We start from the raw sequence: 26642 nt of genomic DNA, 5'->3' as shown, positions 1-26642 counted from the left end.
CCCCCCCCTGTTTACTGTATGCATCTATCCCCCTGATCACCTGTCAATCACCTGTCAATCACCTGTCAATCACCCGTCAATCACCCATCAATCACCCGTCAATCACCCCCTGTCACTGCCACCCATCAATCAGCCCCTAACCTGCCCCTTGCGGGCAATCTGATCACCCCCCCCACACCAATAGATCGCCCACAGATCCGACATCAGATCACCTCCCAAATCCATTGTTTACATCTATTCTCTCCTCTAAACACCCACTAATTACCCATCAATCACCCATCAATCACCCCCTATCACCACTTGTCACTTTTACCTATCAGATCAGACCCTAATCTGCCCCTTGCGGGCACCCAATCACCCGCCCACACGCTCAGATTGCCCTCTGACCCCCCCTTATCAATTCACCAGTGCATTAATTACATCTGTTATTCCCTGTAATAACCCACTGATCACCTGTCAATCACCTGCCAATCACCTATCACCCATCAATCACCCCCTGTCACCCCCTGTCACTGCCACCCATCAATCAGCCCCTAACCTGCCCCTTGCGGGCAATCTGATCACCCACCCACACCATTAGATCGCCCGCAAACCCGCCGTCAGATTACCTCCCAAATGTATCGTTTACATCTGTTATCTTCTCTAAACACCCACTAATTACCCATCAATCACCCCCTATCACCACCTGTCACTGTTACCTATCAGATCAGACCCTAATCTGCCCCTTGCGGGCACCCAATCACCCGCCCACACGCTCAGATTGCCCTCAGACCCCCCCCCCCTTATCAATTCGCCAGTGCATTAATTACATCTGTCCTTCCCTGTAATAACCCACTGATCACCTGTCAATCACCTGCCAATCACCTATCACCCATCAATCACCCCCTGTCACTGCCACCCAACAATCAGCCCCTAACCTGCCCCTTGCGGGCAATCTGATCACCCACCCACACCAATAGATCGCCCGCAGATCCGACATCAGATCACCACCCAAGCGCAGTGTTTCCATCTATTCTCTCCTCTAAACACCCACTAATTACCCATCAATCACTCCCTATCACCACCTGTCACTGTTACCTATCAGATCAGACCCTAATCTGCCCCTTGCGGGCACCCAATCGCCCGCCTACACGCTCAGATTGCCCTCAGACCCCCCCTTATCAATTCGCCAGTGCAATATTTACATCTGTTCTCCCCTGTAATAACCCACTGATTACCTGTCAATCACCTATCAATCACCCATCAATCACCCCCTGTCACTGCCACCCATCAATCACCCCCTGTCACTGCCACCCATCAATCACCCCCTGTCACTGCCACCCATCAATCAGCCCCTAACCTGCCCCTTGCGGGCAAACTGATCACCCACCCACACCAATAGATCGCCCGCAGATCCGACATCAGATCACCACCCAAGCGCAGTGTTTCCATCTATTCTCTACCCTAAACACCCACTAATTACCCATCAATCACCCCCTGTCACTGCTACCTATCAGATTAGACCCCTATCTGCCCCTAGGGCACTCAATCACCCGCCCACACCCTCAGAATGCCCTCAGACCCCAGCCCTGATCACCTCGCCAGTGCATTGCTTGCATCCATTCCCCCCTCTAATCACACCTTGAGACACCCATCAATCACCTCCTGTCACCCCCTAGCACACCTACCCATCAGATCAGGCCCCAATTTGCCCCGTGTGGGCTCCTGATCACTCGGCCAAACCCTCAGACCCCCTTCCGATCACCTCCCCAGTGCATGGATTGCATCTATTTTCCCCTCTAACCACCCCCTGAGACACCCATCAATCACCTCCTGTCACCCCCCTAGCACTCCTATCCATCAGATCAGGCCTAATACAACCTGTCATCTAAAAGGCCACCCTGCTTATGACCGGTTCCACAAAATTCGCCCCCTCATAGACCACCTGTCATCAAAATTTGCAGATGCTTATACCCCTGAACAGTCATTTTGAGACATTTGGTTTCCAGACTACTCACGGTTTTGGGCCTGTAAAATGCCAGGGCGGTATAGGAACCCCACAAGTGACCCCATTTTAGAAAAAAAAGACACCCCAAGGTATTATGTTAGGTGTATGACGAGTTCATAGAAGATTTAATTTTTTGTCAAAAGTTAGCGGAAATTAATTTTTATTGGTTTTTTTTCACAAAGTGTCATTTTTCACTAACTTGTGACAAAAAATAAAATCTTCTATGAACTCGCCATACACCTAACGGAATACCTTGGGGTGTCTTCTTTCTAAAATGGGGTCACTTGTGGGGTTCCTATACTGCCCTGGCATTTTAGGGGCCCTAAACCGCGAGGAGTAGTCTAGAAAACAAATGCTTCAAAATGACCTGTGAATAGGACGTTGGGCCCCTTAGCGCACCTAGGCTGCAAAAAAGTGTCACACATGTGGTACCGCCGTACTCAGGAAAAGTAGTATAATGTGTTTTGGGGTGTATTTTTACACATACCCATGCTGGGTGGGAGAAATTTCTATGTAAATGGACAATTGTGTGTAAAAAAATCAAACAATTGTCATTTACAGAGATATTTCTCCCACTTAGCATGGGTATGTGTAAAAATACACCCCAAAACGCATTATACTACTTCTCCTGAGTACAGCGGTACCACATGTGTGGCACTTTTTTACACCCTAAGTACGCTAAGGGGCCCAAAGTCCAATGAGTACCTTTAGGATTTCACAGGTCATTTTGCGACATTTGGTTTCAAGACTACTCCTCACGGTTTAGGGCCCCTAAAATGCCAGGGCAGTATAGGAACCCCACAAATGACCCCATTCTAGAAAGAAGACACCCAAAGGTATTCCGTACGGAGTATGGTGAGTTCATAGAAGATTTTATTTTTTGTCACAAGTTAGCGGAAAATGACACTTTGTGAAAAAAAACTATTAAAATCAATTTCCGCTAACTTGTGACAAAAAAATAAAAACTTCTATGAACTCACCATACTCCTAACGGAATACCTTGGGGTGTCTTCTTTCTAAAATGGGGTCATTAGTGGGGTTCCTATACTGCCCTGGCATTTTAGGGGCCCTAAACCGTGAGGAGTAGTCTTGAAACAAAAATGACCTGTGAAATCCTAAAGGTACTCATTGGACTTTGGGCCCCTTAGTGCAGTTAGGGTGCAAAAAAGTGCCACACATGTGGTATCGCCGTACTCGGGAGAAGTAGTACAATGTGTTTTGGGGTGTATTTTTACACATACCCATGCTGGGTGTGAGAAATACCTCTGTAAATGACAATCTTTTGATTTTTTTTACACACAATTGTCCATTTACAGAGGTATTTCTCCCACCCAGCATGGGTATGTGTAAAAATACACCCCAAAACACATTGTACTACTTCTCCCGAGTATGGCGATACCACATGTGTGGCACTTTTTTGCACCCTAACTGCGCTAAAGGGCCCAAAGTCCAATGAGTACCTTTAGGATTTCACAGGTCATTTTGCGACATTTGGTTTCAAGACTACTCCTCACGGTTTAGGGCCCCTAAAATGCCAGGGCAGTATAGGAACCCCACAAATGACCCCATTTTAGAAAGAAGACACCCCAAGGTATTCCGTTAGGAGTATGGTGAGTTCATAGAAGATTTTATTTTTTGTCAAAAGTTAGCGGAAATTGATTTTAATTGTGTTTTTTCACAAAGTGTCATTTTCCGCTAACTTGTGACAAAAAATAAAATCTTCTATGAACTCGCCATACTACTAACGGAATACCTTGGGGTGTCTTCTTTCTAAAATGGGGTCATTTGTGGGGTTCCTATACTGCCCTGGCATTTTAGGGGCCCTAAACCGTGAGGAGTAGTCTTGAAACGAAATTTCTCAAAATGACCTGTGAAATCCTAAAGGTACTCATTGGACTTTGGGCCCTTTAGCGCAGTTAGGGTGCAAAAAAGTGCCACACATGTGGTATCGCCGTACTCAGGAGAAGTAGTATAATGTGTTTTGTGGTGTATTTTTACACATACCCATGCTGAGTGGGAGAAATATCTCTGTAAATGGACAATTGTGTGTAAAAAAAATTAACAAATTGTCATTTACAGAGATATTTCTCCCACCCAGCATGGGTATGTGTAAAAATACACCCCAAAACACATTATACTACTTCTCCTGAGTACGGCAATACCACATGTGTGGCACTTTTTTGCAGCCTAACTGCGCTAAGGGGTCCAAAGTCCAATGAGCACCTTTAGGCTTTACAGGGGTGCTTACAATTTAGCACCCCCCAAAATGTCAGGACAGTAAACACACCCCACAAATGATCCCATTTTGGAAAGTAGACCCTTCAAGGTATTCAGAGAGGGGCATGGTGAGTCCGTGGCAGATTTCATTTTTTTTTGTCGCAAGTTAGAAGAAATGGAAACTTTTTTTTTTTTTTTTTTTCCTCACAAAGTGTCATTTTCCGCTTACTTGTGACAAAAAATAATATCTTCTATGAACTCACTATGCCTCTCAGTGAATACTTTGGGATGTCTTCTTTCCAAAATGGGGTCATTTGGGGGGTATTTATACTATCCTGGAATTCTAGCCCCTCATGAAACATGACAGGGGGTCAGAAAAGTCAGAGATGCTTGAAAATGGGAAAATTCACTTTTGGCACCATAGTTTGTAAACGCTATAACTTTTACCCAAACCAATAAATATACACTGAATGGTTTTTTTTTTATCAAAAACATGTTTGTCCACATTTTTCGCGCTGCATGTATACAGAAATTTTACTTTATTTGAAAACTGTCAGCACAGAAAGTTAAAAAAATCATTTTTTTGCCAAAATTCATGTCTTTTTTGATGAATATAATAAAAAGTAAAAATCGCAGGAGCAATCAAATAGCATCAAAAGAAAGCTTTATTAGTGACAAGAAAAGGAGCCAAAATTCATTTAGGTGGTAGGTTGTATGAGCGAGCAATAAACCGTGAAAGCTGCAGTGGTCTGAATGGAAAAAAAGTGGCCGGTCCTTAAGGGGGGTAAAGCCCTAGGTCCTCAAGTGGTTAAGCACCAACTGGGTTAGCACCGCAGTGCACAGCTGATCAAAAGTTTTGCGCTAGCAAAGTCTGGTGCACTTTGCATAGAGTTAAATGGCGCTGCTTTGCATGCGGGACTTTGCATGCGATCTAAACGTATCTAAACTTATCATGCCTAAACTTATCATGCCTAAACTTATCATGCCTAAACTTATCATGCCTAAACTGAGTTTAGGCATGATAAAAATGGTTATCATGCCTAAAGTCTCTAACTGAGTTAGCACCGCTTTGTGAATCGAGCCCATAGAATTGTGCAATGAAAATTAGCCATAAAATTATTTAAAAGGTGAAGTCCAACCAGAACCTATAGTGCCGCTTATAAATACATAAATCAACATACAAAAGTAAGTAATTAACAGGATATCAATCTCTTAGACTGTTGGATTAGTAATGGATAAAACATGATTGTGAGCATTGTAAAATGGTGTGGGCAAAATAAGACAAAAACACAGATATTGAGTAACCCAGCTAATTCCAGCAGCAAACATTTTCTACCTGTATAGGGTAGTTGGTGACCAATCATAGGTCCATAGCTATCTGTACTAGAGCGATACCAGACCATCAAACACACACTGATATTATAGATAACACCCTTATAAATATGTCATTTCATGTCAATAATGTCAAGAGTTTGGCTAATGTGTTTATATGAGCTTGATCACACCAGAGCGATGTGACTTTTTCCCCTTACACAAATGCTGGTCCTAGCACAATCCAATCAAGCAGCGCTTAGATCCAATCTCCTTGTATCCGTATAGATGCTGTGGGAGTGAATCGTCCTATAATAAAAAACAAACTGCACATAGTGCCAAATACAGTTATAGTACCAAGTGATCACTGCAGGAGACAGAATAAGGGGTGTGCCTTCACCAGGAAACACTCAGTGGGGCTAAAACTCCCCCAAGTAGGTTGCAATCACTGTGTTCCCACTTGATACACTAGCGCATCAGCCCTCATATGATCTGGGCATGTCTCCTTTAAGTGAACCTTAAAATACAAGCCAAAACAATCCCTTACTGTAAAGCTGCATTTCTAATCCCTTAAAAATAAAAACAAATCTGCATACACTGTAACAGAAGCAATCAGGCTTATCTGAATAAGGTGTATGCATCCGCCAGGGTCAGATCCCGCTGCACACGGTTAGCCACTATCCTCTGCTTCTTCTCACTTCCTGGTTTGTATCTGCGTGTCTTCTGTTACAGTGTATGCTAATTTGTTTTTGTTTTTAGGTGATTAAAAATGCTGTTCACTTTATTAATTAATTGTTGAAACCACAGTGGAATAATATATCATCTTTTGCTGGAAGCGCAAACTTTAACCTTTGGGTTTCTGAACAAACGCGAGTCCTGCAGCATTTTGGAGGCGATTACGCCTCAATGTAAAATATGGGAAAAGTGCAAAATCACTCTAAAAGGTGCTAAACACAGCGATTTTTCAAAGCGTTTTTGCCCAAAGCTGTTCACTTCCATATCACAATTTACAAGAACTACAAAATCACTACAACAAAACAATCCAAAATCGCTAGGCATAAATAAGAGATCGCTAGGCACATGCCCAGAATAACTACTGCAAACTGCTACAGAAATCGATAAGCGTTTGCGATTACGCCTAACGATTTTTGGTGTGCACTAGCCCTAACTGAGAAAAAGCGCTAAATCTGGTTCAAGAATACAGACAGACAAATGAAAGCGCTTAAGGCTGCACCTGAAATGAAGACCAACACAGGCAATGCAGAGCCCCACTGGGGCTAAATACATGCCTTGAATGCAAAACAGATGCAAATTATGTACTAATTCTAACCTAAAAGTTTTGAATGTAGATCTGAAGCAATGAATGCAGCTAGCCACTAGTATACTTACGTTCAATTTGTACAGCAGGAGACATGGCAGCGCTATCATCACATTCTGTTTTTTTACACGTCCCAATTATTATTATTATTTTTAACTGGGTTGTAGCCTGTTTTTGTTTTTATTTTTTTAAATCATCAGTTTGCAGAGAAAATACAAAATAGAAAACTTCATAGTTTTCATTAGAGTGGAAGGTAAATAAACACTGTGTCCATCACCCTGTAACATTGTATCTGTCACCTTGTAACACTATGTCCATCACCCTGTAACATTGCAACACTGTGTCCATCACCCTGTAACATTGTATCTCACCTTGTAACATTGTGTCTATCATCCTGTAACATTTTATCTGTCACCTTTTAACACTATGGCCATCACCCTGTAACATGGTATCTCACCTTGTAACACTGTGTCTAGCATCCTGTAACATTTTATCTGTCACCTTTTAACACTATGGCCATCACCCTGTAACATTGTATCTTTCACCTTGTGTCCATCACCCTGAAACATTTTATCTGTCAGCTTGTAACACTGTGTCCATCACCCTGTAACATTGTAACACTGTGTCCTTCACCCTGTAACATTTTATCTGTCACCTTGTAACACTGTGGTCATCATCTGTAACATTGTATCTGTCACCTTGTAACACTGTATCCATCACCCTGTAACATTGTATCTCACCTTGTAACACTGTGTCCATCACCCTGTAGCATTTTATCTGTCACCTTATAACACTGTGTCCATCACCCTGTAACATTGTATCTGTCACCTTGTAACACTGTGTCCATCACCCTGTAACATTGTATCTGTCACCTTGTAACACCATGTGTATCACTCTGTAACATTGTATCTGTCGCCTTGTAACATTGTGTCCATCACCCTTTATCATTGTATCTGTCACCTTGTACCACTGTGTCTATCAACCTGTAACATTGTATCTGTCACCTTGTAAAACTGTGTCCATCACCCTGTAGCATTTTATCTGTCACCTTATAACACTGTGTCCATCATCCTGTAATCATTGTATCTATCACCTTGTAACACTGTGTCCATCACCCTGTAACATTGTATCTGTCACCTTGTAACACTGTGTTCATCACCCTGTAACATTGCAACACTGTGTCCATTACCCTGTAACGTTGTATCTCACCTTGTAACACTGTGTCCATCACCCTGTAACATTGTATCTCACCTTGTAACATTGTGTCTATCATCCTGTAACATTTTATCTGTCACCTTTTAACACTATGGCCATCACCCTGTAACATGGTATCTCACCTTGTACCACTGTGTCTATCAACCTGTAACATTTTATCTGTCACCTTGTAACACTGTGTCCATCACCCTGTAACATTGTAACAGTGTCCTTCACCCTGTAACATTTTATCCGTCACCTTGTAACACTGTGGTCATCATCTGTAACATTGTATCTGTCACCTTGTAACATTGTGTCCATCACCCTGTAACATTGTATCTCACCTTGTAACACTGTGTCCATCACCCTGTAGCATTTTATCTGTCACCTTATAACACTGTGTCAATCACCCTGTAACATTGTATCTGTCACCTTGTAACACTGTGTCCATCACCCTGTAACATTGTATCTGTCACCTTTTAACAGTGTGCCCACCACCCTGTAACATTTTATCTGTCACCTTGCAACATTGTGTGCATCACTCTATAACGTTGTATCTGTCACCGTGTAACACCATGTTTATCACTCCGTAACATTGTATCTGTCTCCTTGTAACATTGTGTCCATCACCCTTTATCATTGTATCTGTCACCTTGTACCACTGTGTCTATCAACCTGTAACATTTTATCTGTCACCTTGTAACACTTTGTCCATCACCCTGTAACATTGTAACACTGTGTCCATCACCCTGTAACATTTTATCTGTCACCTTGTAACACTGTGGCCATCATCTGTAACATTGTATCTGTCACCTTGTAACACTGTGTACATTACCCTGTAACATTGTATCTCACCTAGTAACACTGTGTCCATCACCCTGTAACATTGAATCTGTCACCTTGTAACAGTGTGCCCACCACCCTGTAACATTTTATCTGTCACCTTGCAACATTGTGTGCATCACTCTATAACATTGTATCTGGCTCATTGTTACACCATGTTTATCACTCTATAACATTGTATCTGTCCCTTTGTAACATTGTGCCCATCAACCTGTAACATTTTATATGTCGCCTTGTAACACTGTGTCTATCACCCTTTAACATTGTATCTGTCACCTTGTAACATTGTGTTTATCACTCTGTAACATTGTATCTGTAACACTGTATTCATCACTCTGTAACATTGTATCTGTTACCTTGTAACAAGGTTTCTGGCACTAATCACAATTGTGTCTATGAACCTCTAAAACAATATTTGTCACTCTTACCATTGTAACCTTCAAGCCTGGGACCCACTAGCAATGATTTTCTAAGCCCTTGCGATTTGAACATTTCTCGCTAATGTAATGCTATGTGTGTGATCTCACTTGAGGGATGTGATTTTTTTTAAAAATCCCCTATAGCATTGTATTAGCGGGCACTACAAATCACAAGCGGTTAGAAAAGGGCTGCTAGTGGGTCCCAGGCCTCACACCATGACATTGCATCCATCACCTGTAACAACAGCTCTGATTCATTAAGACTCAGTTCACACAGGTGGTTTCCAGGCGGTAAACGATGGCTGCAGCACTTGTCGTTTAAGCGTTTCCCATTGAGATGACTGGGCAGCACTAATACTGCCTTTTTACTGTAGTTTAGCGAAAAACACCATGTTTTGATTTCTATTTTCCCGTCATCTGAGGAGACTGCTTTCAGGGTTGTTTACCACCGCATTTCCGTGTGACCCTGCAGGCTGCTAGAAGCCACCAAAAGCTTTTCTGCACACTTGCAGAATGAGATGCTTCAGGATGCCCGTGTGAACCGGCCTAAGTCACAATAAGATTGACATGCACAGATCGCAAAACACTTGCTGCTTCTATAACATGCATTACAGCAGTGTTTATCAACATTCTTTGGGTGTGCACCCCTTTTGAATATCTGTGCTTGCCAAGTACCCCCTGATATAGTAGAAATTATCGCAAGTTCCCTTTGATAAAGATATAGTTAATAGCAGTACACAGTAAACTGTTTCCAATCAATTATTATTGTTTTTAAATTACCTAAACTACTAATTTGGTATTGTTGTTTACTGTATATGGGATTATTATTTTATAAAACTATACATTTGTTATACTTAATCAACTACTTCGAGCCCAGGTACCCCCATCAGATGTATCGCCTGGGGCATACATACCACTGGTTGAGAAACTATGCATTACACTATTTGCTTGGGTGTTGTGTACATAACACAGGGGGCTTGATTCACTAAGACAAATAGCATGCCTTATCAAAGTTAACATGCCTTATCAGTGTAGCAAACGAACCCGCAGGGGCTCAGGGTAGGACGAGTGGAGCTCTCGTCATTGCCAATTAGCAGGCATAAGTTCGTAGCGCTCGCTATGCTACTCTGATAAGGAGTGTTCACTTTGATAAGGCATGCTATTTGTTTTAGTGAATCAAGCCCAGGATGTGTCACACATTCAACACACGTTAAGTTACTGGCAATAAAGCAAGTCTGAAGTGAGAATAAAAATGAAAAACTGATACTCACCTAAGGAGAGGGAAGGCTCTGGGTCCTATAGAGCCTTCCCGTTCTCCTCAAGGTGTCCTTGTTCCTTCACAGGCTCCTCCCTTTGAATTTCCCACCACGGGAGTCTTCGGAAGCACTCGGGCTCCCGAAGACCGGCGGCTCTGTACTGCACATGCACAAGAGAGGGCGCTCATGCATGCGCAGTACAGAGTGGCTCGTCTTTAGAAGCCAGAGTGCTTACAAAGACTGCCGAAGCCAGCCCAACACAGAAGAGAGCAGTCTACGACCGAACAATCATAGACTGCTAACGAGGGAGCCTGCGGGGAAACGCAGGGACCAGGAGGGGAACAGCTAGGCTCTATAGGATTCAGAGCCTTCCCTCTACTTAGGTGAGTATCTGTTTTTTTATGTTTATTCTCACTTTAACATCAGTAAAATTGCCATGCACTGTCCACACACATTCATTTTACCATCATTTTGTGAATCAAACACATTGTGTCTGTCACACTGTAAAACTTTATTTGCATGTCTGTAACATTGTATCTGCAACTCTATACATTTTATCATTCACATTGCACAAGGTAACATTGTACTTTATTTGCATTGCATTATCACTGTAAAAATCGCACCAGAAAGCGATTGCGATTTCCAAATCGACTCGCTATAGTGGAAAATACTTCTCGTGATTTCTATGATAAAGTAGCAACCCTAGCGATTCAAAAATCACTAGCGATTTGCGATATTGCGATTCAGCTGTGTAGTGGAAACATTTCCTAAAAGGGCCCATACACTGGTCGATTTCAGCCATCGATTGTTTAATCGATTCTATAGAATCGATCAATCTATCAGAAATCGATTGTATTGAATTCCCCATTCGATCGATTTGTGGCCAATTTCAATAGATTTCGATCGATTTGATCTATCTGACAGGATGGAAAATCTAGGTCAATCTTCTGCTGGCAGCAGATCGATAACCCATAGAGTTGCATTGGATCTTATGCTAGGTACACACCATACAATTTTCTGTTAGATTTCCTCTTAGATTTACCTGCCAGATAGCTTTTTTCCATGTTGTAGGTACATCTAACAGAAGAATCTAACAGAAAATTGTATGGTGTGTACCTAGCATAATGGTCCAATAATGCATTTAGATCGATTTCCAATAGATTGAATTCTGAAATCTATTGGAAATCTGTTCCTAGTGTGTGGCACACATCAGATAGATTCCTGTCAGATTCAACCTGACAGGCATCTGACAGAAATCTATCTAATGGTCAAATCTGCTGCAAATCTATAAGTGTATGGCCACCTTTAACTCTGTATTTGTCACCCAGCAATATCCCTCATCCTTGTATGTGCTCTTTTCTCGGTAACATTGTACAGTATCTGCCGTTACATTGTATTGAATACAGTGTAAAGGTGGCCATACACTGGCCCAATTCGCGGCCGTTTCGACAGCAGATTCGATCCTGGGATCGAATCTGCTGCCAATCGTTTGCGCTAAACGCACCCGCCGATCCGATTTCCTCCCGAAATCGGATCGGTCCGTCGATCGCGCCGTGCGGGAAATTACCCTCGATCGTCCGCGGGTAGGGAGCGCGTCGCTAGCGGCGGCCGATCCGATCAGGTATACATTACCTGACGCTGGCTCCCGGGCGTCTTCTCCGCGCTGCACCGCTCTGTTCCGGCTCCATCCCGGCGCTTCCTGTGTCACTGCAGTGACCAGGAAGTTCAAATAGAGGGCGCTCTATTTGAACTTCCTGGTCACGGAGTGACACAGGAAGCGCCGGGATGGAGCGGGTGCAGCGGAGAAGATGCCCGGGAGCCGGCGTCAGGTAATGTATAGGAGAGGGGGGCACAGGCGGCAGGAGCAGCTCAACAGATTGTGATCGGTTTCAGGCTGAAATCGATTCACAATCTGTTTGCAGTAAAGGCAGCCATACGATCCCTCTCTGATCAGATTCAGATCAGATTCAATCTAATGGCAAATCGACCAGTGTATGGCTACCTTAACACTGTAACATTTGCCACCCTGTAACATTTTATCTATAATCCTGTACAACAATCCTGTCACCCTCTACACTGCATGCCTGAAACATATCTGTCATCCTGTAACTTTACACTGGCTAGCTATACTTTAGTATCTATCACCCTGTGACACTGTATCCATAGTCCTGTAACATTGTACATATCACCCTGTACCAACCACCTTATTGGCCACTCATTATTCTCTACCATTGTATACATCACCTTTTACTATTTTATGCCATTGTGTATTTCTCACATTGTGACACTGTATCTGTCACCCTGTAGCGCTTTAAATGCCAACCTAGAACACTGTATCCATCACCCTATTACACTGTATATATTGCCCTGTATTTGCCAACCTAGATCACTGTATCCATCACCCCATCACCCTGTAGCGCTTTATCTTCCATCCTAGAACACTGTATCCATTACACTGTATATGTCACCCTGTATGTGCCAACCTTCAATACTGTATCCATCACCCCATTACACTGTATATGCTGCACTGTATGTGCCAGCCCTGGAACACTATATCCATCATCCTGTACCTTATACCTGTCTTTGGGCTATCAGCTTATTTTAACACTGAATTCACCCCGCGGTTTGTGTCAGTTTTTTCCTGTCCTACCTGCTCCCCATCTTCAGGTCACCAGTTAGCACTTTTCCTGTAAAGCAAGTGACATGAATTCCTCAGTACTGCACAGACATATGTAATGCATGTTTCTATGCTGCCAGTCTTAGTTTCTCTGTTATATCCAATCACCCATCCTGGAACATATCTCACACCTCTGCTTTTGACATTGTTTACATTGTATCAGATCTGTTTGTTTAAATTATGTGAATCCAGCTTCCTGAACCCATGATTATGGTTATATTCTACTATTTATCTAGAAAGGATTTATTTTAACTCTCAAGGTACTAGATTTTCATTGTCCAAAATAATAATGTATTATAATTTTTAGTGACACTCTAGCGTGAGTTTGACTGTCCCCTGATGTTGATGGTGTTCACTTGCGTGAGCGACCAAGCCCAGCTTTCTGGATTTCATGATTAAGTTGCTGCAACTTGTGTCATATAAAGTCAGTTTTCATTATATTTGTGCACCCAAGACTATCATGCCATGCCCACATTTAACTCTGTGTCTCTGTATTCACCAGAGGGCAGGAGGCTTGTTTGGAAACCATGTTGGCTACTACCAGAGTGAGGTCCGGAGTGTTTTCCCCCAAACGTTCACTACCCAGAGACCTCTCCATGTCAACAAGACCTCTGCGGGCCCTGGAGACATAGACTCGCCTTCCCATGAGAAGCTGGTGGACTCCACCTTCACGCCCAGCAGCTACTCGTCCTCTGGCTCCAATGCTAACATCAACAATGCCAACAACACTGCCCTAGTACGTCTTCCCAATCTGCCCATCTATCAGAGCACCGTCAGCACTGTAGAAGGGCAGAGCCGCCCAATGCGCACACATGGGTCCTGGAAAATCAGCTCCAAGAGGTAAGAGGATTCTGGGAAGGGCAAGACTGCTTCCATTTAACCACAGGCCTCTGGGCTTGAAAGAAGGCCTTCTGGGTTTGCAAAGATGGCTTCCTTTGTCACAACCACAGGCCTCTGGCCCTGGACACATTTTTGGTGTCACATGACCACAGCAGTAGTCACGATCCGTGCCATCAAATGAATAGGTTTAGCAAAGCTGTGCGAACAGAGGCAGTAGCCAAAGTGAGTGCCGTGCTCCACCACAAATTCTTGCTTGCATGCAAATGTAATGCAAATAGTGGGCAGCTTGAGATTTTGAGAGCCTGTCATTTCCAAGCTGCATGAAATTTGCATGCAAGTCAGAATTATTATCACGTTATTAACCATCTATACTGATATTATACCTAAATTTCAGTATATGAAACTGTTTAGTTACGTGCGTGAAGCAGATCTCATGGAGGAGTATGCAGCACTAGTGTTCAGACATGATACAGAAATACGAATATAGAAAGACTTGCAAAAGTGTGCCATGCCTTTAACCCAATAATAAAGTGCAGTTTGCAACCATAATCTAACAAATTATAGACAAACCAATTATCTCGATAGAACACTGATCATAAATAAAATTGCACATGAGTCACAATGCTAACAGGTAATACAAAACTTTATTGCATAAAAAGGTATAGACAGGGGTCGAGTGGTGCGTGGACGCGGGTGAACGGCGTCCACTTACTATTTCCAGAGAGTGGATGCCGTTCACCCTGCCATGTTCGGAGGGGAGCAGCGCAGTGGAAGGAGAGCTGTGAGCAGCGATGAAGAAGGGGGGCCATCTCCCCCCCCCCTCACCTTAGGGTGCTCTCCTTCCCTCGCTCTCCCCTCCTGAAGTAACGTGCGGGCAGCCGGCAGCGGGCGGGACTTACCTCTCCTCTTTCCGGCGCCGGATCTGCATGCCGCTGCTCTGGTCTGGACCAGACTTGCGACACGCAGATCCAGTGTTCCAACGACAAAGAGAGGTAAGTCCCGCCGGCTGCCCGCACGTTACTTCAGGAGGGGAGAGCGAGGGAAGGAGAGCACCCTAAGGTGCCTGCTCACAGCTCTCCTTCCACTGCGCTGCTCCCCTCCTGCTGGGGGACACCTGACTACCTATTCTGGGGACATACAGTGGAGGAAATAATTATTTAAACCCCTCACTGATTTTGTAAGTTTGTCCAATGACAAAGAAATGAAAAGTCTCAGAACAGTATCATTTCAATGGTAGGTTTATTTTAACAGTGGCAGATAGCACATCAAAAGGAAAATCGAAAAAATAACCTTAAATAAAAGATAGCAACTGATTTGCATTTAATTGAGTGAAATAAGTTTTTGAACCCTCTAACAATAAAAGACTTGATACTTAGTGGAAAAACCCTTGTTTGCAAGCACAGAGGTCAAACGTTTCTTGTGACTGATGACCAAGTTTGCACACATTTTAGGAGGAATGTTGGTCCACTCCTCTTTGCAGATCATCCCTAAGGTTTTGAGGCTGTCTCTGTGCAACTCTGAGCTTGAGCTCCCTCCATAGGTTTTCTATTGGATTAAGGTCCGGAGACTGACTAGGCCACTCCATGACCTTAATGTGCTTCTTCTTGAGCCACTCCTTTGTTGCCTTTGCTGTATGTTTTGGGTCATTGTCGTGCTGGAACACCCATCCACGACCCATTTTCAGTTTCCTGGCAGAGGGAAGGATGTTGTCGTTCAGGATTTCACGATACATGGCTCCGTCCATTTTCCCGTTAATGCGATTAAGTTGTCCTGTGCCCTTAGCAGAAAAACACCCCCAAAGCAAAATGTTTCCACCCCCATGCTTGACGGTGGGGACAGTGTTTTGGGGGTCATAGGCAGCATTTTTCTTCCTCCAAACACAGCGAGTTGAGTTGATGCCAAAGAGCTCTATTTTGGTCTCATCAGACCACAGCACCTTCTCCCAGTCACTCACAGAATCATTTAGGTGTTCATTGGCAAACTTCAGACGGGCCTGCACATGTGCCTTCTTGAGCAGGGGGACCTTGCGAGCCCTGCAGGATTTTAAACCATTGAGGTGTAATGTGTTTCCAATGGTTTTCTTGGTGACTGTGGTCCTTGCTAATTTGAGGTCATTCACTAACTCCTCCCATGTAGTTCTAGGATGCTTTTTCACCTTTCTCAGAACCATTGACACCCCACAAGGTGAGATCTTGCGTGGAGCCCCAGAGCGAGGTCGATTGATGGTCATTTTGTGCTCCTTCCATTTTCGAACAATCGCACCAACAGTTGTCACCTTCTCTCCCAGCTTCTTGCTAATGATTTTGTAGCCCATTCCAGCCTTGTGCAGGTCTACAATTTTGTCTCTGACATCCTTGGACAGCTCTTTGGTCTTTCCCATGTTGGAGAGTTTGGAGTCTGCTAGATTGATTGATTCTGTGGACAGGTGTCTTTTATACAGGTGACTAGTTAAGTTAGTTTAATGAGGGTGACTAATTGAGTAGAAGTGTCTAACCACTCTGTGGGAGCCAGAACTCTTAGGCTGGTTTCACAGTGGGACGTTACAGGCGCACGTTAGAGCAGCCTGTAACGCAGCCCACCGCACAGTAATGAAAAATCAATGGGGCTGTTCACAGTGCGGACGTTGCGTTACATTGTAACGCTGCGTCACAAGACAACGTACTGCATGCAGTACTTTGGACGCGGCTGAGCCGCGTTAGACTGCTTGCACATGCTCAGTAATGTTGGGGAGGAGCGGAGAGCGGCCAGGCACATGGCTAATTAATATGCACTGCATGTTATGACGTGCAGTGTTTACTTCCTGGAGCAGCCGCTCTGTGCGGCGATTGGCCGGCGGGACCACGTGATGCCGCATGCGCACAAGAGTGCGCATCACGGCATCACTGACGCCAGAGTGAGCTGCACAACGCGGCTCACTCTGACGTCCAGATCCAGCACCACCAGGCGTTGAGTTAGGGGGACGTTATGCGACCTTAACGCCCCCTCTAACGCAACGTCCTGGTGTGAAATTAGCCTAAATGGTTTGGTAAGGGGTTCAAAAACTTATTTCACTCAATGAAATGCAAATCAGTTGCTATCTTTTATTTAAGGTTATTTTTTCGATTTTCCTTTTGATGTGCTATCTGCCACTGTTAAAATAAACCTACCATTGAAATGATACTGTTCTGAGACTTTTCATTTCTTTGTCATTGGACAAACTTACAAAATCAGTGAGGGGTCAAATAATTATTTCCTCCACTGTATATACCCCCTGACTACATATACTGGGACATATACCCCCTGACTACATATACTTTGCACATATACCCCCCTGACTACATATACTGGCCACATATACCCCCTGGCTACATATACTGGGCACATATACCCCCCTGACTATGTATACTGGGCACATATACCCCCCTTGACTACATATACTGGGCACATATACCCCCTGGCTACATATACTTTGCACATATACCCCTAGCTACATATATACTGGGCACATATACCCCCTGACTACATATACTGGGCACATATACCCCCTGACTACATATACTGGGCACATATACCCCTGGCTACATATACTGGGCACATATACCCCCTGACTACATATACTGGGCACATATACCCCTGCCTACATATACTGGGCACATATACCCCTGACTACATATACTGGGCACATATATACCTCTGGCTACATATACTGGGCACATATATACCCCTGGCTACATATACTGGGACATCTACCCCTGACTACATATACTGGCACATATATACCCCTGGCTACATATACTGGGACATATACCCCTGGCTACATTTACTGGGCACATATACCCCTGACTACATATACTGGGCACATATACCCCTGGCTACATATACTGGCACATATACACCTGGCTACATATACTGGTCACATATACCCCTGGCTACATATACCCCTGGCTACATATACTGGGGATATATACCCCTGGCTACATATACTAGGCACATATACCTCTGGCTACATATACTGGGGACTACGATACTCATGGCTACTTATACTGGGGACACCTATAGACCTGGCTACCTATGCTGGGGGTACCTATTTTGGGGAAACTGCTGTCAGATTATCTGCATTCTTGTGGAACAGCTGTTATGTATTTTGGGGAACAGCTGCCAGACTATGTGTATGTTAGGGGAACGGCTGCTGCCAGATTACGTGTATTTTGGGGAACTGCTGCCATATTGTGTATGTTTGGGGGACCACTGCTGCCAGATTATATGTATTTTGGGTGTTACGTGTATTTTGGGTGATCCGCTGCCAGGTTTCGCGTATTTTGGGGAACTGCTCCCAAATTATGTGTATGTTGGGGAAACTGCTGCTGCCACATTATCTATTTTGGGGGAACCACTGCCATATTATCTGTATTTTGGAGGAACGTCTACCAGATTATGTGTCTTTTTGGTGAAATACTGTCATATTACATCTATTTTGCGGGGAAACACTAGAGCTCAAACTTCCCCGGCAGACCTTTTACATCACTGCTAAGGTCATGTATATTTGGCCCCACCTATGACGACGCCCACATTATGCTTGACCACGCCCATTTTTGCCGCGCCGCGCAGGGGTTTTCCAGGTGAGTCCACTCACCTCTTTTCCCAGGACTAGACCCCTGGGTATAGACATAGATTCATAAACGGCCTCAAATTTGCCAGTAATCCAGGCCAGTACCTCACACCAAAACCGTTTAAAATTGACGAATTAGATCTGCCACCAGCTTCAAATTCAATGATCCGCCAGCAAACATCTAATAATAATCTGTGGCATGTTTTACCCATAGGGTTATATTAGCAGCACACTCATGCTCATGCATTCATACATGCATTCACACTGCCTTATAATAATATAATACAGCATTGGGGAGTCCCCTTTAAACAATGTTATGTGGAGCAAAACCAGGGAGTTGTTGCCTCGTAATGCCTTTATACTATTAGGGAGTCAAATACATGGATCACAGTTCCTTGAGCAGATATTATTTCAAGGATCACAGTCCATCTAAGGTTAGACAGGTCAGTACACTGATAGCAAGATGGGCTGACTCGCTCACTGGCAGACCCACTCCTACTCTGCAGCTTCAGCTCCCTCAACTCACGGTTAGTCACGGTAAGTAATCGCCAGATGGCATATGTACTTTCCTCCCTCATCTGTGCATACAGCAACCTCCGCCCACGGCTCACAACACCCTCCTGGATCAGCCACGCTGTCTGCACTTGGAACACGTGATGTAGGCATGCTGGAATGCTGGCTGGTGCAGATTCTGCCCACCGACATGTTTCACAGTCAATCGGCTGCTTTGTCAGTGTGTTACAGAAATTGGAGATTGCAGGGAGAACCTTGCCAGAGGGATAGTGCTCATACATAGCCTAGAGAGCAAGCCAGTGGTAGGGAGTATAGTCAAGGGTATGTAGCTGTTCAATTAAAATTAACTGTAAGCCAATGGTAGGGAGTATAGTCAAGGGTATTTAGCTGTTCAATTAAAATTACCTCTTTAATCAAGTTCTTGTTGAGTTGTTATCTGTGTCTGTGTCTCCAATGCCAGGGAAGTCTTGCTTGTCTCCCTCTATCTGACCGTCTTTTTCTGTTTTCCTCTGTGCTGTCTCAGGACATGTTACTGTGAAGCCTGGGCACGGTAGGCGTCTGTCTGTATGTCTTGTTAATTTGTGTTGTTTAAAGATGGGGTCTACTTTTATTTAAAGCCCCAGCTCAGGTATGGAGTCTAAAGTGCATTTAATGGGAAATGATTTTATACCTATAATGCGTTTTATTAGTCAGAAAACTAATACGGAATATAAGCAGTATGCAAAAATAGTGGCCCACACAGGGGTTCAAGTAAAAAGTTGTACTATAGGTATTACAGATAAATGAATGTAACATACAATAGGCCTGAATTAGTTTTCTATTTTTAAAGCGAATGGGGGAAATGGGGATGAAGAGAAGGGGGAGGGAAAGGGGGGGAGGGGATAGTGGCTCATGGGTGAAATACACAGCTGCCAGGTGAGACAGGAAGGTAAAAAGAGGTAAAAACAGTGTGCTGGTTTGCTGTTTAGCGTGCCGTCTAGGGATGCTCATTCGGATTCCGCGGAAATGCAATTTCCGAAATTCCGATCGGAATTTGCATTTTCGCATCGGAATGCGGAAATCGGTAATGCAAGTGTGTTAGGCGGATTTCTGCCAGAAATCGCGGAAATTTCCGCCGGAAACCGCGGAAATTCCGCCCGACTTTAACATCGATTTTCTCAAAAACTATAAGGTCTTTTTTGCATCTTGTTCACAAGATTCAGTATAATAAACCCTGAAAATTTGGTGTTTCTAGGACTTACGGGGGCTTTGCTATTAAAGAGACACTGAAGCGAAAAAAAATATATGATATAATGAATTGGTTGTGTACTATAAATAATTACTAGAAGATTAGCAGCAAAGAAAATATTCTCATATTTTTATTTTCAGGTATATAGTGTTTTTTCTAACATTGCATCACTCTATAATATGTGCAGATTACACAACACTCAGCATTCAAAATGAGTCTTTCAGAGCAGTCTGTGAAGTAATGAACTCTCCTCTAGCAGAGGAAAAGTAAACAGTTCAATTACAGTTGAGATAATAAAAGTCAGATAACAGCCCTCTCCACGACTAAAGGGGCCCATACACTCAGCCGATTTTCTGGCCGACCGATCGATCCCGATCGATCGATCGATTGATCGTTTGCAAATCGGTTGGCCAATCGACCGATCGATGGCCGATTTCGATCAATTTCGATGGATTTCCATCGAGCTGGCAGGATGGAAAATTTAAGTCGATCTGATGAGATTGCTTATCAGTTTGCATTGGCCTTAATGGAAATCTGATGGCAAAAAAATGCCATCAGATAGAATTGAATTCTATCCTGGTAAAAAATGTTCTAAAAACGCATCAGATAGATCATCAGATGCATTTCTTATCTATCTGCTGCCAATCTGACGAGTGTATGGGCACCTTAAGTTAGTCGGAGAGCTTAATAGCTTTTTTGCATAGAGATAACAACTGGAGTTTCTCAACTCTTCCTGTACTGGAAACAATTAGACTGATGTATCTGATCTTAATGTTTTTTTTCTTAGCTGTACTACACATACAAATCATAATATCATCAATTTTTTTCGCTTCAGTGTCTCTTTAACCGCTAAAGTCAGCGGATTTTTACTGTAAAGTAAAATGCAGAAAATCTGCATCTGCCTATTTTCTGCATTTATATTACAGTAAAAATCTGCCGACTTCAGTGGTTAATAGCAAAGCCCCCATAAGTCCTAGAAACACCAAATTTTTAGGGTTTATTAAACAGAATCTTCTGAACAAGATGCAAAAAAAAGTTTTCAAAAAGACCTTATATTTTTTGAGAAAATCAATATTAAAGTCGGGCGGAATTTCCGCGATTTCCAGCGGAAATTCCGCATTGGAATGCGGAAATTGGTACCGGAAAGCGGAATCGGTAATTGGCAATGGCGGAATGCGGATTTACAGCGGAATCGGAAATTGGTATTTCCGACCATCCCTAGTGCCGTCATGACAGATGGCCAAACAATGCCATATAGGAGCTAGATTTTTCACATAAGGCAATCGAAAATGGTAAAAAAAATCTAGTGCCCATATGTAGGGTGGTACTTGGTGTAGCATTTTACAGGAGCTGATTTACTTCAGATGCTTATTTTCTTCAGATGCATACCTCACAATCAGTTGAAGTCACACAGTTTTAGTGACGTGATCACCACTGTCAATTCACAGGAAGGAGGGTGCAACAGCTTTTCCCGCATAAGCCACACCTCCCTACTTACCCACTTGCATAGCCTGTGAGTAAGGAGGTGTGGTTAAGCCAGGACAGCATCCTCGTTCCTGCCATTTGGATGATGTGAATGTTGTGGCCATGAGGGGGGGAATAATAAGCAAGCACCTAGATGTAGACTGGGAGCATATCATCGCCAGTAAGCTGCTGCACCAGATATTTTCCTTTTCTGTTGTAAAAAGTAAATCTTGTAAAAAAAATATATATGTATGCATTATACAGTATTTATTAAATGCATTTACTATTAAATACAGTTGAGGAACCTTTCTCTGAACTGAGGCTTTATGGTCCCTCCATCTAGAGCTGATATTTCAGTGTTTGGTCAAACTACCTACTGATTTCTTCTTTTTTTCAAGGACTCCTGTGATCTCAGCTCTGCACACCATTATTAGGGCTCCCCTCCTCCCCTGCTCAATTCTTTATTTGATATTATGGAGTATGCATTGGGAGGACAGGGAACACAGAATGATAAAAGATGTAAAGGATCAGAGCTGAGAGAACTTACTGTTGGAGAACTCAAAAGAGAATAAGTCAGTGGGTATTGCAAACCCACCTGTAAGGGCTCATTTCCACTATAGCGAGTCCACATGCGGATTCACACAGCCAATACAAGTGGATGGGCCTGTTTCCACTTGTGCGTTGTGCGTAGCGTTTTTGTGTGCGGGGAAAATCTGCACGGCAGAGCCGTCAGAATTCGCTCCCCGCACACCGCTAAGCGAATCGCATACAATGTATCTAATAGGGAAATCGCATGCGGTTTTGGCATGCGTTTTCCCCCGCGATTTCGCATGCGATTTCGCATAGGAGGTAATGTTAATTTACAAAGGCAGTGACATGGTTAAAATCGCCCACCTACTACCCTATGCGAAATCGCATGCGAAATCGCGGGAAAAAAAGCATGCAAAATCGCACCCGCATGCGATTTCATCTGCGGTGATTTCCCGGCGACTCCGCACCGCACAAGTGGAAATGCAGCCTCACTGAAACATAATTTTTTGTTTCTAGCACTTTGAATACTTGAAAGAGCTGGTATAAAAACAGGAGCCCTCTGTGCCTCCAGTAACACCTACTTTCCCCTCCACAGTTCAGTGTCCCGGGATAGCCGACTACCAATCATATGCCGGGAGGAGGCGTCTCAGGACGAGACGTATGATGCCAGCGAGGAGGTGGAGTACAACAGTGAGCCCAGCCTCCTCTTCTCTGACATGTGAGCTTACAACCACTCAAAATATACTAAACACAGAGGAGTTATCTGCAGTGATTCTTTAAGGTGGCCACACACCACACAATTTTTTAAATATCTGTTCAATTTAAGAATTGTAAACTTTTTCTGACTGATTGTAACATTTCAAAAATATGACCAATGTACCACACACATATGTTCAATTTTTCCCTAATTATGATAAAAATGATTGGAAACTCTGACAAAATTGCTAGGGTGTGCATATTAATAAATTGACAATCCAACACACACCATACAATCTTTAGAAAGTTTAAAGAAAAATATCTGGCATTCCGGACCGATTAAAATCGAAGAAAACGGGAAATCCGATCGGATTTTTCAGTTGAATGAAAAAAAAAGCATTAGATTTTTTGGGATATCCGATCGTTTTTATCGAATTGGCGTAAAATGGGATAATTTTATTGTATCGTGTGTGGCCAAGGTGGCCACACACGATACAATAAAATGATCCGATTTTACGATAATTCGATAAAAACGATCGGATCTCCCGAAAAAATCGAAAGCTTTTTTTTCATTCAACTGGAAAATCAAATCAGATTTCCCGTTTTCTTCGATTTTAATCTATCCGGAATGCCAGATATTTTTCTTCAATCTTTCTAAAGATTGTATGGTGTGTGTTGAATTGTCAATTTATTACTATACACACCCTAGCAATTCTGTCAGAGTTTCCAATCATTTTTATCATAATTGGGGAAAAATTAAACATAGGTGTGTGGTACATTGGTCAGATTTTTGAAATGTTACAATCAGCCAGAAAAAATTGATTGCAATTCTTAAATTGAGCAGATATTTAAAAAATTGTATGTTGTGTGGCCACCTTTAGGCTAACCAAAAGTACAATTTTGCCAGAGCAGAGCAGTTATTCAGATATTTCAAACCCTCAATGGGAGAAAATCAATACCCATGATGCATCACTTCAAGACAGTGGATGGAATTTTAGGTATTCCAAAATAATAGAAGCACAATCTTAGTACAGTTCAGAAAACGGCTGTGTTGGAGTGTACTGTTTCTGTTCACTCCTGTCTAACTTTTGCTTTTTTGTAAGTTTAAAGGTGCCCATACATTTTTTGATTTGCGACATTATCTGCCAGATTCAGCCATACTGTTTAAATTTACCGATGTCACAACGTAGCTACCCAATCATACTTGTGATAGATCTCTGTCTGAAATCAATTAAAAGCATTGATCGAACATGCTCGAAAGATAAAACTCAAAAGGGGATGGTCATGTGCGCGGCGGTAGCAGCGTTTAAATTCCGGACAACCGACTGACCCCGGCCGGTCTCCTGCTGTGTGAAAAGTGTGCCCCTTGAACCCATGTAGTGAGTATTGTAGTGGAGTTCACATTTACCTGTGCGCTGGCACACTCCTCCTGTATCTTGTGTCTTCTCTCCATCACTGCCAGGTGCCTGTACCTGTACCCCATGACCTGAAAGCATGTACATGGTCACGCATATGCCACTCGTTCAAGGGGTATAGACACTCTTGGTATGGGAAACACAAGGGAAACACATTACCAGGGGGAAACCTAGGGCCCCAGCAGGCGGAGGTGGCTGCACAAATTTCTTGCTGAAATCTATTGGAAATCTGTGTACAGTACACTAGCAGCAATAGATCTCTCTTTGACCAGAGTCATGTTCTGCTATGCGCTGCTCATTATGGATCCTCTTTCTGGTGACACAAGGAAGTGTCAAAACCATCAGATTTCAGTATTTCCAAGTTAAAGTCCAAGCCTGCAGAAACAATGTTTTTATTTCTGTTTAAAGGAAACCAGAGATGAAAAAAAAAACATTTTATACATACCTGGGGCTTCCTCCAGCCCCTTGCACACCGATCACTCCCACAGCACCGTCCTCTGCTGCCTACAGCTCCGGTACTGGGTCCCGTAACTTCCTCCAGTCGCGGCCAATCTGCGAGTGGAGGAAGTGCACTCTACGTATCTCTCTGGTGCCAAAAGCACACCCAAAGCCGTCTTACTGACGTCACCTGGTGCACTTCCAAAACTTTGTACACACCCAACAACTCCCTAGGTTCACCACTCTCTTTATATGATGTGTTTGTGTACTTTGTTATAAGTCATTGTAGCCCTCTATGTGCGTTATTTGACATAATTTCCTGTAGTGTTCATTGTGCTCCGGGGTCAGTGAGTGCTCTATGGAACGTTGTGTCTGTGAGGGGGGTTCCATAAATATCTATAGATAACTACATGGCTGCTTACGACCACTAGCAGAAATCTGAAACCGTGAACACATGACCGGCAGTCGGCAGATAAACTATTTGTTGTACAAAAATCCTCCTTGAGGAGAATTGATGGAAAAGCATGTGATCAGGTGAGCAATAAGTGTCTGATTGGCTAGTCACTGTTATGTCTCAGGTATGTCTTATGATAACAGGAAACTGAAGTGAGACATGTTAACAAGATTGGTAGTGGCCCTTCAAGGACTTAATATCAGCCACATGCTTCTCCATGAACTCTACTTGAGGAGGATTTGCATCAAATAACCCATCTTTACTGACAAGCCTGCAAATAGCTGTAAATAACTCTGGCAATTATGCCCTTCACAAAATGCAAGATCTCACTCCCCTTTCTAACAAACAATGGAGATGATTCCTTAAGCTTCTGTAATATTACTGTGCACAAACAGCGCATGGCAATTTTACCATTAGATCCGTGCATAAGTACCACGAGATACACTAGTAGCATGACCCATGGTACTCCAGCATGACCTCTACTACAGTAATGTACACGCTACCAGAGTAACGCGGGTCGTGCTACTACCGTATCTCGCGGTACTTACGCACAAAAGTAACAGTAATATTGCAGTGTGCTGTGCGTCCACGGTAATATTACCAATGGTTAATGAATCAACTCCCTGGTGTTTGTCAGTAAGACATTTTAAGCCGCATCTACACGAGTAGATGCGGCCGCGATGCTCCTTATCAATCGAGCTGCTGATGCGGCTCGATTGATAAGATCCAACAGGACGGATCTCCGCACCGCCGATTCCCTGCTCGATCCCCGCGAGGGGACAATGGCAGGGAATTGTGCGGGAGATAAGCGGCGCCGGCGGGGACGAGCGGGCACGAGCGGGGAATCGAATGCGGCGCACGCGCGGCGAGCGGGGACGCGGCGGGCACGCGCGGGGACGCGCAACAGGCCGCCGATCGCCACAACATCTCCCCAACATCTCCCCGTGTAGACGGGGCTTTAGCGTCAGTCTGTATGCATTCACAGTACTGCTGCTGAAGCACAGGTAGTAAAAGTTGACTGAGTACAAACACAATTGAGTTGGATGGAGCTCCACCAGGTCTAGGGCCCTTTTCCACTAGCAATCGCTAGCGTTCACGCTGAACGCTAGCGATTGCTGAATCGCAATTAGCGGCGATTCCCCGACGTTCGCGGCCGCGATTTTGCTATGCTATGCACTGCATAGCAAAATCGCGGCAAATATCGCTCCGCCGCGCGTTCGCGTTCCCGACAAAAACGAATTGCGGTAGTGGAA

The 26642-nt window shown here is 43.7% G+C and overlaps 1 protein-coding gene across 22 annotated transcripts in view; it reads left to right on the top strand.

Annotated features, from left to right (window-relative positions):
- The window catches only part of CACNA1C (calcium voltage-gated channel subunit alpha1 C), a 710887-nt gene that overhangs the window by 666484 nt on the left and 17761 nt on the right, over nt 1-26642 (top strand). For 19 of the 22 annotated variants that reach the window (XM_068277205.1, XM_068277193.1, XM_068277198.1 and 16 more), the window contains 3 exons: nt 13725-14062; nt 19687-19713; nt 22982-23104. In XM_068277205.1, coding sequence (XP_068133306.1) covers nt 13725-14062; nt 19687-19713; nt 22982-23104 — 488 coding nt within the window. The remainder of the gene's footprint in view (nt 1-13724; nt 14063-19686; nt 19714-22981; nt 23105-26642) is intronic. The other 3 variants (XM_068277192.1, XM_068277213.1, XM_068277209.1) reach the window with 1 other exon arrangement.

The sequence above is a fragment of the Hyperolius riggenbachi genome, chromosome 3, assembly GCF_040937935.1.
Source record: "Hyperolius riggenbachi isolate aHypRig1 chromosome 3, aHypRig1.pri, whole genome shotgun sequence".
NCBI lineage: Eukaryota > Metazoa > Chordata > Amphibia > Anura > Hyperoliidae > Hyperolius > Hyperolius riggenbachi.
The sequence above is the reverse complement of the archived record's forward strand: the minus strand, read 5'-3'. Positions and strand labels throughout refer to the sequence as shown.